The 15167-nt window shown below is 55.5% G+C and overlaps 1 protein-coding gene across 1 annotated transcript; it reads right to left on the bottom strand.

Annotated features, from left to right (window-relative positions):
• Positions 1–646: 646 nt before the first annotated feature.
• Positions 647–11980, bottom strand: Il12rb1 (interleukin 12 receptor subunit beta 1; the record flags this gene model as incomplete). Its single annotated transcript, XM_041674184.1, has 16 exons — positions 647–1334; positions 1863–1944; positions 2155–2251; positions 2688–2822; positions 3432–3587; positions 4370–4504; positions 5065–5235; positions 6069–6306; positions 6792–6874; positions 7201–7329; positions 7607–7640; positions 8287–8423; positions 9637–9806; positions 10303–10417; positions 10727–10783; positions 11902–11980. Coding segments are annotated over 16 exons (2166 nt in total), but the record flags the coding sequence as incomplete, so codon positions are not given.
• Positions 11981–15167: the final 3187 nt, after the last annotated feature.

The following is a 15167-nucleotide window of genomic DNA, read 5'->3' as shown; positions in this document are numbered from 1 at the left end:
TGGTGAGGGTAGAACCCAAGGCGACCTGCGTTAAAGAAAATCACTCTCCCCTGAGCCACGCCCCCAGCCCCTCTCTGCGGGGAAGAGGACTCCTAGGCTGTCACCCTCTCCTGGCCTGTTGTCCTTCCTGTTAGCGGTAGGACACAAACAGGGAGCTGGATGGAAAGTTTTGGTCACCATGCGGGCCGGATGCAGGTGACTGACTCCCCACCCCCAGGTCTGGTCTGACTGCTCCTGCCCCCCAGGCTGACTCCATTTGTGTTGGAAAAGTCTCCCAAGCGCAGCCTCCTCTGACCAGCTCAGCCTCTGGGTGCCTGGAGGAACCCGACACACCCCAGCGCTGGAGAGCCTGAGTCCAGATGACTGGGAGTTTGGGCTAGCCTGAGCTACAGGAACCACGGTGCGGTTGGACCCCCCCTCCTAGAGCTGGCCCTGGGGGCGGTTACTCCTGTAAAAGGCCGGGTTTCCGGGTTCTCACACCCTGCGGCCGCGGCTGCCCCCTGGCGGTCACGTGAGCAGTTAAGGACGCGTGTTTTTATCTCGCGGCTATGCAGACAGGAGCAGACATGGGGTGCACCTGGGGTGCGGCGGCCCCTGATCTGGACAGCGAGGCCTCACACCACCACTGTCCCTCCCACCCAGGTACAACTCACTGTCCTCCACTCGGGGTCTCATGTAGCTCAGGCTACCCCGGAAGTGCACAGGAAGGCCAGCTTCAGCTGTCAGTCACTGGGAAGGCCCATTTATTAAGTGCTCAGTACTCCACAGGGAAACTGAGTCTGGATGTGTGACTTCCCGCAGATGTCTAGGCCCTGCCGCCCACTCTCACGGTGCTGAGCCCCCAGTCACCTCGCTTATGACGCTCTAATATCCAGACTCCCTGTCTAGTGCTCGCGGGGTTAGGCCCAGCCCAGGGCACAGGACCAGGTCCCCTCAATCTGAAGGACCCGAAGCAGAGACCAATGATAGGGCCCAGGCTTGCCCCGTCAGTCCACTTGACCCACAGGACGGCTGAAGTGTTCTGGCTCATCAGTCCTCTGAGTCCACCAAAGATCGCCAAATGTGGAGACTCCCTGGGTCACACCCCCCAGAAGCAGCGGGAGTCTCTCGTGGGCCAGGCCGCTGCAGGGACAGTGCTGGCCCAGGCCCCTGGCCTCCGGGCGTCCGGGCATCTGTCTCCCGTCCTCTAAAGACTGCGCGGTGTGCAGGGCGGGCGCAGGGGCAGCCTGCGGCGACCCCGTCCCGTCCCCCGCGTCCTGGGCCACCTCCACCACCAGCGTTTCTCGCGGGCACAGCACCTCCGGGAAGTCCTCAGGGCTGCGCCACTGCCAAGCCTTAAAGGAGGGACAGAGCCAGGGCTGTGGGCGGAGCCATGACTGAATGAGGGGGCGGGACAGCATGAGGGTGTGTGGGCGGGACCAGTGCCTCGGCCCAAGCTATGTAGTCGGGTGTTCTCAGGAGTGCCCCTCTTTCCTCAGCCCACGTGACCATGCATCTCTTTGGACTGGTCAGAGCACTCTAGACGCGAGCTCCACTAAGCCTGTGACTCAGGTGGACCAATCAGATCTGGCCCTGAGACTTAGGCGGCAGCTAACGGGGAGGCCAGAGAGTCCCCTGAACCAGTCAGGGGTGAGGCCCTCAGGAGGCGAGCTATTCCCAGGGAGCAGGATCCCGTGTTCTTGGGTCCAGCCATGCCTGAAGCACGCAGCCTGGCGTTTGCTTTTCAAGTTCCCTGTCTGTCGAAGCCACTTAGGTTCTGCTTCTATGATATGACTTCTAGAAGACTCCGCTGCCTGTCTGGCTTTCCAGCCCGCCCACAATGTGCACCAAACAACAGTCCGAAGCTGAAAAGGAACATTTACCTGCTTGCCCTGGCTTTCAGGGAACTCCACAGCCGTGCTGGCACAGGGTGTGGGCAGCGGTGGGCACAAGTGCCAGGCCACCCTGGGAAGAAAGGGTGGCAGATCAGAGGGGGCTTCTGAGTCTCCCTTTTTTTCCCGTTATGCTGTAAAGGGTGTGGTGTGACCGAGTCCCCGTACATCTGGTTCCTGGCCCTCAGTGCCCGGTCTCCTTGTCTATAAGACCAGGACAGATAGACACTTTGGGCTCAACACTGCCCTAATGTCAGCTCGGGAGGAGGAAGGCGAGACTTACCTGTTCAAGCCAACGTATCCGAGGCCGCCGAGAAGGAGTACACTAACAAAGCTCCCCAGGGACACGAAAATGATGGATAAACGGGAAATCTGCACCTCTGTGGGCGGGAGGGACAACTTGAGCTGAGGGAGGTGAGCCCTTCCTTCTTTCCCACCCCGCAGGGCAGAAGCCACCTGACTAGGGAAGACAGTTTGACCCAGGTGCAGCAACCCAAGGAGTCAAGAGGGCAGAGAGCAGTTACCCTGTCGCTGTGATCAGAGGCAGGAAGGGAGAGCTTCCTGGAGGAGGGAACTTTACAGCATGGTTTTGAAGGATGAATAGGAGTTTAACAAGTGTGTGGAGTGGGGGTGGGGATCAAATATTGCAGGCAGGTAAGGAAGGCCGAAGGAGAAGAGAAATTCCGACTAGTCCTTTTTGCGGAGGCCCATGGAAAGCTACAGGGGGAATCTTGGCCACCACCGGGCTGTGGAGGTCATTACAGGAAGAGCAGTAAAGTGCATTCTGGGTAAGCAGCTGGCTGCGGTCCCACTCACCGAAGCTGAAGTGCTGGGGGCGGCTCCAGGCGCCTCGGAGCTGCGCAGTGTCGGCTCGCACCTGGACTTTGTACACCACGCCACTGCGCAGTCCCTGGAGTGTCACGTTGGTCTTCGTGGGTGGCACGAGCCACTCTGCTGGAGGGAGGCAACGTGGGTTAGGGCTCCTTTCATGACACGTGGGTCGAGTCTGACACTTGGGGGCAGCCCTGTAGGGTAAACCGAGTTCAGTTCCCAGCACCCACAGGGCAGCTCACAACTGTCGGCCTCTGCAGCCATCAGGCACGCTCGTGGTGCACGGACACAAATGCGGGCAATACACGTGCACATAAAATCATCAACCGATAGCCGAAGTTTAGCAGAAACAGTCAAAGGTTCCACCTCTAGCTCCTGAGGAAGCTGAGACAGGATTGCTGTAAATTTGAGGCTAGCCTGGACTACAGAGTGAGACTCAAAAAAAAAAAAATCAAAAAGCAAGGCAGGCTGGGTGAATCCTGGGTGAAGGCAGCCTGAAGAGAGTTCGACCCCAGGGCCCGACCTGCAAACTGTCCTCTGGCCCACGCGTGCTCCGCGGACACGACGTTATTATAAACGGTAAACGAATCAGTAAACACGTAGTTAAAACGTGTAAAAAAAAATAAAAGCGGTGCTTTAAGTGAGAATGGTCCTCACAGGCTCACAAGTTTAAGGGAGGACTAGGGGGTGCGCCCAGCCTCGGGTTCCCGCCGACGTGCCCCACCGCACCTGACGCCCACTCGCCGTCCTCAGCCTCGCAGCGCACGACGTATCGCATCAGGACCCCCGGACAGGCACTCAGCCGCGACGGCGCCCACTCCACGAACACCGAGTCCCCGCTGTGGTTCCTCACCGACAGGTGGCGCGGGGTCCCTGCTGCCGAGGCTGCGCAAAACCTTCAGCGGTGGGACTGCCCAAGGGAAGGCCCCGCCCACCGCGGTGACCGCGCCAGGCTCCACCCACTGCCATGGCTCCACCCACTTCCTGACACCCCCATTGGGTTCTACGTGTAGCCTTGGCCACACTATTGACGTGACTCCAACCATAGTATTAGCATTTTGCCTGCTCACATTCTCGGCAACGCCCACAATCCTGTCCCTGCTCACAGACCTGTTTCCACCCACAGCCCTGGCCCCGCCCACAGACCTGTTTCCACCCACAGCCTTGGCCCCGCCTACAGACCTGTTTCCACCCATAGCCCTGGCCCCGCCCACAGACCTTTTTCCACCCACAGCCCTGGCTCCGCCTACAGACCTGTTTCCACCCACAGCCCTGGCTCCGCCCACAGACCTGTTTCCACCCACAGCCCTGGCTCCGCCCACAGACCTGTTTCCACCCACAGCCCTGGCTCTACCCACAGACCTGTTTCCACCCACAGCCCTGGCTCTGCCCACAGATCTGTTTCCACCCATAGCCCTGGCCCTGCCCACAGACCTGTTTCCACCCACAGCCCTGGCTCCGCCTACAGACCTGTTTCCACCCACAGCCCTGGCTCCGCCCACAGACCTGTTTCCACCCACAGGCCTGGCTCCGCCCACAGACCTGTTTCCACCCACAGCCCTGGCTCTGCCCACAGCCCTGATTCTGCCAACAGCCCCTGACCAGTCCACAGGTCACCTGACACTCCAAGGTCACAAGGTCACAAAGCACAGGTCAGAGCTACTTACCGTTACCCGCAAAGAAGTAACTGGACAGAATCGTGGACCACAACACTGGGTTCTCTGGATTCTTGGAGCCGAAGACATTGAGGCGGTAACATCGCCCCTGGCCCAGCGCAGGCTCTGAGCTCCAGCTGTGGGTCACTGGAAGGACCAGCAGAGCGAGGCCACTGAATCCGCTGTGCTCTTAACCCTCAGTCTTTGTGCTGGCTGTGCTGTTTTCTAGGACTCGTACCTCAAATCCCTTATGCCTTTCTCCTGGATCCTTCATCTCACTATTCCAGTCTCTATTCCGTGGGTAAGGAACTCAGCTCTGCAGCCTCAGCTGGGCCTGAGAGCCACGAAAGTGCGCCCCCTCCCGCTAGGGCTCCAGCCCAAACTCAGACATTGCCGGGACCATCTGGCTTCTTCTCCAGACCTCTTTAACTCACAACAAGCAACTGTGAATTGCCACCTTCCCTGGCAGGAGAATGTTTAAATCACCACCGTATGTGAGACTCATTATGCCCAGGGTGTGACCTGCCCAGGGAGGAGTCTGGGAACCCAGCCAAGGTTGGAGATGCCAGTCCTCAGGGTTCCGGCCCGTGTCACTCAGAGTAAGTGAGGCACCTCTCTGGGCTTCAGACCCCCTCTGTCTGCACAGACCCCGCAGGTTGGGGCTAGCCATGTGTTATCACAAGGATATTTATCTGAGAGTGACATACCCACCCTAGCATGGTCCCCGTCTTCTGGCGGTGTAATCAGGGTACAGTGGGTGTGGTTCCCGTCATGGCCCCATGCCTGTCGCTCCACGCAGTAGGTGGTGTCTGGAGCCTGGGCTACCCAGTGCACGGATGTTACGTTGCCTTCCACGCTGACATTCAGGGTTCTCGTCTCTGGAAGAAACCCCAAGTGTCACCAGCATATCAGTGACAATCCCAGACCCACACTCTGCCTCCACCTCTGAGGAGATCAACTGGCACCTATTGAGCACAAACTGTATGCCAGGCTAATACTTTTTGTTTGGTTGGTTTTTGAGGCAGGGTTTCTCTGTGTAGCCCTGGCTGTCCTCTTTCTCTGTAGACAAGGCTGACCTTGCACTCACAGAGATCCACCTGCCTCTGCCTCCCGAGTGCTGGAGTGACAGTTACAGCCAGTGTGCCCAACTGGTCTCCCGTTTAGTAGATAAAAATATTTTAGGGGCTGGCAAGATGGCAAAGTAGGTAAAGGCAATTGCTGCCAGGTCTGGCAAACTGAGTTAGATCCCTGGAACCCATGGAAGGTTGGCCTCTGCCCTCCACACACACACCCTAGCATGTGTGCACACGCGAGACAGTGAACTTTCTCATGAGAGATAATTCAGTCAGATATACACACAGCGGGCATGCAGCACAACCCGTCATCCCACCGATGGAGACTGCAGCTGGTCTAAGGCAGAGCTTGTCAATTAGAATTTTAAAAACTTGTCTGTCCTGTGTGTGCACTTCCACAGAGACCAGAGGAGCACGTCAGATCCCCGCGGCTGGAGCTGGAGGCTCAGTTGCCCCTTTGAGCGGTTTAAAGTCCTACATTAGACATACATCTCAACGACTGAATTTTTCTGTGCCTTCCACTTGGACAGCATCTTAATCTCATCCTTCTGTGTGAAACATGAACCCGGGCCCACACATGCTTGGTGCACAGGATGGATCCCACCACCCTCATGTTCCCGCCCCTGGGCCCTGAGCACCTGCAAGGTCTTGGGCAGGAATGTGCCACTTCTGGTTGGAGCTGCGGCCGAAGCGAGTCTTAGTGACCAGGGCCAGCTCATAGGCAGCCCCAGAAAGGCTCAGCGTCTCGCTCAGGGACACAGTCTTTGAGGGCTGATGCTGGCACGGACAGGACAGCATGTTCACATCCACCAAGTACATCACGTGGGCACCGCGCTCGACTCCCAGGCAGCCCTCAGGGACAGCAGGCTGTGGCAACTGCAGAACAGGAGATGGGCATGAGGACCCAGGACACTGCCCTCCCCTGCTCACACACACACACAGGCTGGCTGAGGATGACCTCCTGGAACCCCCTTTCCTGTGCCAGAGTGACAGGTGCTGGCCACCATACCCTGCCAACCTTCAGAGTTGACCCCACCACCTGTGGCTTCTGCCACTCCCACCTTTCCCTGTGTCTCTTTCTCCTCCACTCCCACCTTCTGCCCCTGCCCAGGCCAACCCCAGCCCAGGCTGGCCCAGTCACCTACCCCTGCCCAGGCCAACCACAGCCCAGGCTGGCCCGGTCACCTGCCCCTGCCCAGGCCAACCACAGCCCAGGCTGGCCCGGTCACCTGCCCCTGCCCAGGCCAACCACAGCCCAGGCTGGCCCGGTCACCTGCCCCTGCCCAGGCCAACCACAGCCCAGGCTGGCCCGGTCACCTGCCCCTGCCCAGGCCAACCACAGCCCAGGCTGACCCGGTCACCTGTTTTTGCATGGTCAGACGCCGTCTTCCAACTTGGCCAAGTGGCTCCACCAGGAACTTGACCTCAGGCTGGGGTAAGGGTTCTGTAAGGAGAGAGGAGACACCACACCTTCAGTCACAGGCTTGCTGCCTGCAGCTAGAGACCGCACAGAGTGAGGAAGAGCTCTGAGGCAGGGCACTGTTCCAGAGGCCTGAGCAGGCTTTCCCCGTGGCCTTACTTCTAATCCCCTCAGCCTGATGTCTGGAACTTGCTGGCACATCCTTTATTCCTTTTGAGAGAGGGTCTGGCTATGGTGTCTAGGTTGACCTCAAAACCATAGTCCTCCCGCCTCAGCTTTCCTATGTTGGGATGATTGACACATAGCTCTGTGGACCCTTTCCTAGTGCTTGTAACCCAGGGCCCGCTCACCTGGCGGAACACACACAGAGTTGCTCCAATTACTCCAGGGACCCCCAGGGGTCCCCAAGGAGAGCTGCCACCTACGCCGTCGGATCTGGAACTCCTGGGCTGCATTCTCCCAAGGGCAAAGACAGGACTCTGGGTAGAGGCAGGGCATTAACCACGGGGTCAGTGTGCTGGGGCTGACCAACACTGTGTGCTCTGATTGTCTGTGGGTCTCTCTTCAGCCACTCCTGCTCCTTCGCTGGAGCCCCGCCCCATCCCTCGACCATGAGCCGGGTTCTTTTCCACCTCTCTGTGGATTGCAGGATTGGATAAACCCACGCTGAGCCAGAGGGCAGGCCACAGTCCTGCATGCACTAGGGGACTGGTTCATGCTCATCAGAACTGCTGTCCTGAATGTCCCCAATCATACCTAAGCCAGAGTCATTCTGGGGTCCACAGTCACCCTAAAAGAGAAAGAGATTGTGTGTGTGGTTGGTTTAAACTTCATGGCCCAGAAATGAGTGCTTGAAGCTTTTCTGTTTTGCTCTTGGAGCCTGGACCTCACTGTGCAGCCTGAGCGCCCTCCCTCCAGCACCTCCTCAGCACTGACGTGAAAGGTGGAGCTGCCCAGCTCTCCTGACCCATTTCCCGTTTGTATGAGGGGAAAACTGAGGCCTGGGTAGAATCACAGAAGTGGGGGAGGCATGGGGCTCCAGTGGCTGAGAAGTGAGCTGGGGAGAGAAAGAGGGAGGGAGCAAAGGAGAAAATGATTCTGAGGAAGCAAGACTGGTCATACTGCTCTGTGAAGCCGGGATGGGTGGGGCTGAGAGGGCTAGCCCTCGGGCAGGGTGACGACCACCCACGGAGGGAGCGAGAGGCTGGACTGCAGGGACCCCGCAGCAAAAGGCAGCCCGAGCTTCTCAAAGAAGCGTGATGCCGACAGGATCCTCGGGGAGGGGAAGGGGTGCCACTATGCGGGGAGGGGGGCTCAAGCAGGGAGATCACCATCAGAGCAAGAGGAAGGCAGAACCCCCAGCTCGGAGGATGAAGACACCAACAGGGCGACATTATTGGTGCAAAGGTGACCTTTGACCTGGGAAACAAACTCACCAATGTCCAATTTGTTGTGGGGGTCCGGCGCCTGAACTGCACCTCAGCCGGGACTTCATCGGAAACATTCCAATCCAGGCGTAACTGCCCATCTGAATGTGACACTTTGACGTTTCCCAGGGGATGGTTGAACTTGACTGGGGGGAGGGAGTCGTGCCTGTCACTTGAGTGCAAATTTCCAGACCCAGCTAAGGCGGGCATTCTGTAACCGGTACCACCCGCGGGTCACTCTGACGAGATGAGAGACCCCTGCAGACCCAGCTAAGGCCAGCATTCTGTACCCAGGGTTGTGTGTGGTAACAGACGTTTTGGCTCAGCTTTTTTTTTCAGTCCAGGGTCTTTTGTAGCTGAGGCTGGCCTCCCAAGAGCAGGCATGACAAGCGTGCACCCCCGTGACTGGTACTTGTGGTGCTTAGGGCTCCATGTATGCTAATCATGACTACTTGCTGACTTACGTCCCCAATCCAATGATTTTTAAAAAATAGATTGTTTGTTTGTTTGTTTGTTTTTTCAAGACAGGATTTCTCTAACAATCCTGGCTGTCCTGGAACTCTGTAGACCAGGCTGACCTCGAACTCACAAAGATTCACCTGCCTCTGCCTCTTAAGTGCTAGGATGAAAGGCGTGTGCCATCACCACACGGCTGAAAAATTGACTGTATTAAAGGGCTGGAAATGACTCAGGGGTTCCAAGCACCTGAGGGGACCCACATGGCAGCTCAGAACTGTAACTCCAGCTCCAGGGTATCCAGCGCCCTCTTCTGACCTTCCTGGGCACCAGATATGCAGGCAAAACACACATACACGTAAAATAAAAGTAAATAAAACTTAACGAACAAAATGCTGGGGGCATGATAAGAGGTAGAACCCCTGCCTAGAATCCCCAGTGAGGGGGCTGGGGGAGTGGCTCCAGGTAGAGTTTGCAGAAAATCCTAGTCCCATCGTCAGCCTTCTCCAGCCCCCAAAACAAACATCTTGCTGGGGTATGTTCCCACACACAAGTGAACTTTTTGCTGCCCTGATTAATTTCCTGCGTCTGGGGGTTCACTCTGCCAGTCTCAGTGGAAGGATGTGCAGCCCCCCTCTCTAGCCCACCCACATCCGCGTCCCTGAAGCTGCCCACAACCCACATCCTCACACATGCACACCCTGAACAGGACTCTGTCAAGCATACGCTGAGTCATGAAAACACACAGGAGGGGCTTGTAGGACTGCAGCGAGCAGAGGCTCAGGCCACGCCAAAAGAAACCTAGGAGTCCTATGATAGGGTATTCCCAAGCAGCCAGACTGCCTTGTAAGGCAGTGTCCTACACCCGGGGTGACAGAGGGACAGGTAAGACAGAGAGCTCACTCCAGTGGGACAGGCACAGTGATATCTCCAGAGACTTCATGGTCCAGTTGTTGAGTCGAGACTCCACCCAAAACGTGACGTTAGAAAGCACAGGGACGCCAGCCTGCTCTGAGAACCGCACAGTCCTGGACTTGCCTGCAGGAAAGTAACAGCAGCGCCCACCGCCAAAGCTGCGGAAGGAAGGTTAGTGATGAATCAGGGAGCGGGTGGGTGGGGCGAGGGAATGGGCAGGAGAGAATCATAAAGGTGAGTTTGAGAATGAAGACTAGAAAATAAATTGGGCACTGTTTAATTCCAGCACTTGGGAGGCAGAGGTAGGCAGATCTCTGTGAGTTCCAGGACAGCCAGGGCTACACAGAAAAACCCTGTCTCGAAAGACCAAAATAAAAAATAAAGATTAAAGTGAGTTCGAGACCAGCCTGGTCTACAGAGCTAGTTCCAGGACAGGCTCCAAAGCCACAGAGAAACCCTGTCTCGAAAAAACCCAAAATAAATAAATAAATAAAGATTAAAGAACATGTTGTATGCTCTTTCTATCCCTTGTAGTGACATGCTGTTGCTGTCACATGACAAAGATTGGCAGGGATCACGTTAATCATGAGCTCACACAGATCTTGGCTATAGTGGATTTGGGGAACAAGTTAGGCTGTGGGGATGGGTCCTCACCAGCACCTCAGGAAGTGAGTGACATTGTCCTCAGCGCCATCATACTGCCAGGAGCATTCATACTCTGCCCCGGAAACCCTGTAACAGCTCAAGTTCCTGGGTCCGGACAAGAAGCCTGGGGGAGACGGTGGGAGTGTGAGAGGTAGACTCTGCTAGCGGAAGTGTCCTGGGTGTTCTGCATTCCTCGTGCTTGCCCTTCTCCGCCCTGCCGGCAGTTTCTGGACATCACGTGTAGCAGCGCCAACTCCACCTTGGGACTTTGCACATGCTGGATTGACTGAGCCCCCCATTCAGGTAGATTAGATTTTTCAGCATGAGCACCGGCAGCTCCCCACCTTCCCAGGGAACTGCCTGGACAGCAGGACGGGGACAAGATGAGGCAGAGCCTGCTGTGGCTCTCTGCTTGGGAGGGGATGTGCCAGACCTGAGTCTCCATCTGGGTAAGGCGGTGGCCTCTCAAAGCAGCAGTCTCTGCAGGAGACTGAAAGGCAAGAGAAAATGACAGTAGTGTCACAGAGCAGTGGGACACGTGAGGCGTCAGCCTGCCTACTCCCTTTCCTGTCTGCATGTCTGTTTGCCATCAACACATGCAATCGCAGACTGCTCACTAGCCAACCCCACCAGCACCACCCCACCCCTTCACCCCTACTCCCTACCTACTCTCCCACCCATCCACCCATCCTCCAGGCCATCTGTCTGTCCTAGCCTTGGCCTTCCTCCCTCACTACCCAAGTTCTAAGTTCTCTCACATCCCTGCGGCTCCAGGGGGCACAGCAATAGGCAGAGCAGAGTGAGTACTTCTCGGCAGGAGAGGCTGAGGTCCCTGTGAGTGTACATGGCTGCTGGCAGTCAGGGCTACCAGGAGATGCTGATGTTCCGTGAGCAGAGTCCCTGTGCTACTTGGGGCACCGGTGTCTGCCCTGCGTGAGAGTGCAGGACACCGCAGGCAAGGGTGAGCCCAACTCTGGGAGCCTTCTGGATTCTGAGGTGACAGGTATGCCCCCTCATCCTTTCTGTTCTCTCTGGTGACCCCAATCCTGCAGCCTGAAGCCATCTTTCCTGGCCTTGCTGTCCCCTCTCTGCCACCACCAATCAGCTATCTCTGTGATGGTGGCCTGGTGGTCCTCTCTAGAAATCTGGGATTCCTGCCTCTTGCCATGAGTCTCAGCTCATGGTGTGCCCTGACAGCCAGCAACCCTGCTGCTGTGAAGTCCTTGTCCATCAAACTGAGATAGAGGACCAACAAGCTGCAGATTCATGGTCTGCAGAGGACGGCAGAGGCACAGAGAGCATAGAATTGGCTCAAATCCCACAGCAGTCATGGCAGAGGTGGGTCCCAGCCTGGCCCATGAGGTGTCCGTGAACCTGCCTGTGCAGATTCTGTGTGTGCTGTGAGCTGTGAGCAGAACATGCCACCTTTCGTGCGCCTTCCTTGGGCTTCTTCAACTTAAAGAGATGGGAAATGATTATGGGCCAGGCCCTCAGCAGAAGAGAAGAAGCAAACCAATGATCTCCTGTAACCATGGCCACAGAGATGGCAGAGATGTGGCACTCACCGGGGACCCCTCCCTACCCAGGAGATGTGAGGTAAGCACTCACCGCCCAGCTGGATAAATAGGAGGAAGATTAAGAAGTGCAGGCTGGTCCCTGGCAGCCCCATCAGGTCCACGAGGAGCCGTCAGTATCCAGGCACTTTTGCACCGCCTAGGAGGACCAGCCACGCTGTCCCCAACCCAGAACACACTGACACCGAGAAGGGAAAGAAAATGAAAAGAGAGGAGAAAAGAAAAGAAAGAAAAACTCTCTGTCTCCCCCACCAGTCAAAGTGGAAGTGAAAGCCAGGAAGTCAGTCACCACAACCCCCAACCCCCACATTACAACCCACACCAAGCAAGATAGGTTAGTCTGGCATTTTTTTGCTTTTTTGAAACAAGGTCTCATGTAGCTCAGGATGGACTTAAACCTTGAACTCCGGATCCTCCTGCTTTTAACTTCCCAGTGCTGGGATGACAGGTGTCACAGCCACACTTGGTTTATGGGGTGCTGGGCATGGAGCCCAGGCCTTCCTGCACGGTAAGCAGAGGCCTAGAAACTGAACCCCAGACTGTAGGTTACATTTTAAAGTCCTTTTCCTAGTGCCTGAAAAGTTGTGACATGGGAATGGCCACGTATTTGAGGGTAGCCTTACTGTCTCAAAAGAAAGAAAGAATTTTAAGTGGTATGATTTTTCTCTAAAGATGTTTCCAGAGCCAGGCACATGGCACACACCTTTGACTCCAGCACTCGTGAGGCAGAGGTAGGTGGATCTCTGTGAGCTTGAAGACAGCCTGGTCTACAGAGTGAGTTCCACGACAGCTGGGGTTCCACAGAGAAACCCTGTCTTGAATTAAAAGTTTCCGAATTTCCAGGTCTTAGACAAGGCAGACAGATGATAATCTTTTGGGGAAATCGAGGCCCATGTGTCTGAGCTCATGGTGCTTTGGGAGGGGCCCCTTGGGGAGGAGTCATGTCACTGCCCAGCTGGCCTGGCCTGGCCCAGGGTCAGTGCCTCTGGGACAATGAGGCTGTGTCTTGGCCCTGGCATGGGACACTGGGACTCTGTGACCCCATGCAGACTGACTTCAATGGCACCAAATGGGAGGGGTGCAGGGAGCCTGGGGGAGGGGCAGAGTCAGAGAGATGGAGCAGAGAGGTAGGGAAGGGTCAGTGCAGTGACACACTTGGGAAGCTGAGGCAGGAGGATTGCCATGAGTTCTAGGCCAGCTAGAACTGTAACTTATTTGCTACTCTTCTGGTGTTCTCTGTAGAGCCCTTGCTCTCAGAAAGGCCGCCATGACTTGCTCCACATGTAAATGGAGAAACTGGGTCCAGAGCCCCAGCTGGAAGCAAAGAGATGGATTCAAGGAGCCCTACTGGGGACAGACTTGGCTCTTTTTTTTTTTTTTTTTTTTTTGGTTTTTCGAGACAGGGTTTCTCTGTGGCTTTGGAGCCTGTCCTGAAACTAGCTCTTGTAGACCAGGCTGGCCTCGAACTCACAAAGATCCGCCTGCCTCTGCCTCCCAAGTGCTGGGATTAAAGGTGTGTGCCACCACCGCCCGGCTTCAGACTTGGCTCTTTTGGTCCTTCCTATCTCTGCCAGTGTTGCCTTCACACATACATGCACAAACACATGCACACACACACACACACACACGCGCGTGCCCGCGTGCACACACCTGCCTCGGTTTCCCCAAAGAGCTACATATACAGACCAGGTTGGGCGAACAGCAGTTAGATGCCAATGGCAAATGCTTGATGTGGCATACCCATCCACGGCCCTTGTCACAGCTCTTCAAGTGACAGGCTGAGGGGCTGGCCTGGGTGGGAAGGAATAGGGAGCCATGGAGAGTGTTAGAAGTGGGGGAGCCACGGCATAGCAGAGTGCTGGTTCTCCTCTCATTGGGGTCACAGTATGAGGCACCTATATGTGCTCCCTCCTTCTCCCCTTTCTGGCTCCTCCCAGCTGCCCATGGAGGCCCAGGGGAGCTAAGTGCCCAGGGGTGCCCCACTTTCAGAAACATTACACATTTGGGGGCGGGGAGCAGGAAGGAATAGGTCACAAGGGCCCCGGAAACCATATCAGAAAAAAACCACGGAATGTCCTCACGGCCTCCAGTGAAGAGGGAGCAACACCACTTTCCTGTGCTCAAGAGAGCCTGAAGCTCCAAGGCGGCCGCCAGGTGTTGGAAGATAAAGAGGCATTTGCAAGGAGAAAGTCTTGTTCATTTAACAAGCGCACAGGCATAGTCAACGAATAAGAACAAATTTTAAAGATTTTCTTCATTTTTATTTAATGTGTGTGGTGTTTGCCTGCGTGTGTATCTGTACACCACACAGATGCCTGGTACCCACCAGAAGAGGTCATAGAATATCCTGGAATTGGAGTTAGAGACAGTTGTGAGCCACCACGAGGGTGTTGGGACCTGGGACCTCCGCAAGGGCAGCCGGGGCTCTTACTCACAGGGTTCTCTCTGTGGCCCTGATAAAAACATTTACCAAGTTGCTCAGCTACAGTGTTCTAAGGCATTTATGTCTTTATGTTTAGTTTTTTTTATTGTAAATAAATTTTTATTTAAGGGATTTGATTCCATTGCTCTCCATTCTGAGTCACATGGTTTCCAGATTTCGTTCACTCTGTCTGATTGTACTCTTTAGCCCTTTTGTTCTCATCTCTCCTTGAATTTAAGCCAGAACACTCATGACTAATTCAGTTTTTCACCGTAACAATTCTGGTGCCTTCTTCAAACCAATTTACTTTAGGAACCATTTCAAACCAGGCCTCTCACTTGTTGACACCCAGTGTGCTTGAAGAGTTCTGCTTACTCATTCCGAACATCATACTAATCATTGTGAAGGCATACCAGGGCCTGAAGTTTAAAAGAAAAGGTGATATATTATTGCTTCAAACATTTTAGATGTCTTGTAGTTTCTTTCACAGACCTAACCACGAACAGCCCTGTTGAGTCAAGCAACCACAAGTTACTATATGAGGCGTTTCCAACGATGTGTGGCTACTGAGGAAGCCCCATCTACCGTTTTTGGGACAGGGTACTTTGGGTTGACGTTGAACACCTGACCCTGCTGCCTAGCCTGCAGTCTGGTCTGCTGCGGGGCCACACAGTTGAGTTGCCCCTAAAAGACACAAGCTTTGGTCCACGGAGCTGCCCTACTCCCTAACTTGCCAAACTATTCAGTGCTTGTGATTGGGTAAAATTTGCACATGAGTTTCCAGCCTGCCTGTCACGGGCGCCTACCCAGCGGACTTAGTCACTGTTGACATTTGTTTGGCGGGCAGGTGCTTTGTGCAACTAGCCCTGGAAACAGTG

Source organism: Microtus oregoni, unplaced genomic scaffold (genome assembly GCF_018167655.1).
Source record: "Microtus oregoni isolate MIOR12 unplaced genomic scaffold, Mior012 000025F_ref0000491, whole genome shotgun sequence".
NCBI lineage: Eukaryota > Metazoa > Chordata > Mammalia > Rodentia > Cricetidae > Microtus > Microtus oregoni.
Note: the sequence above shows the minus strand (reverse complement) of the source record. Positions and strands in the feature narration are given on the sequence as shown.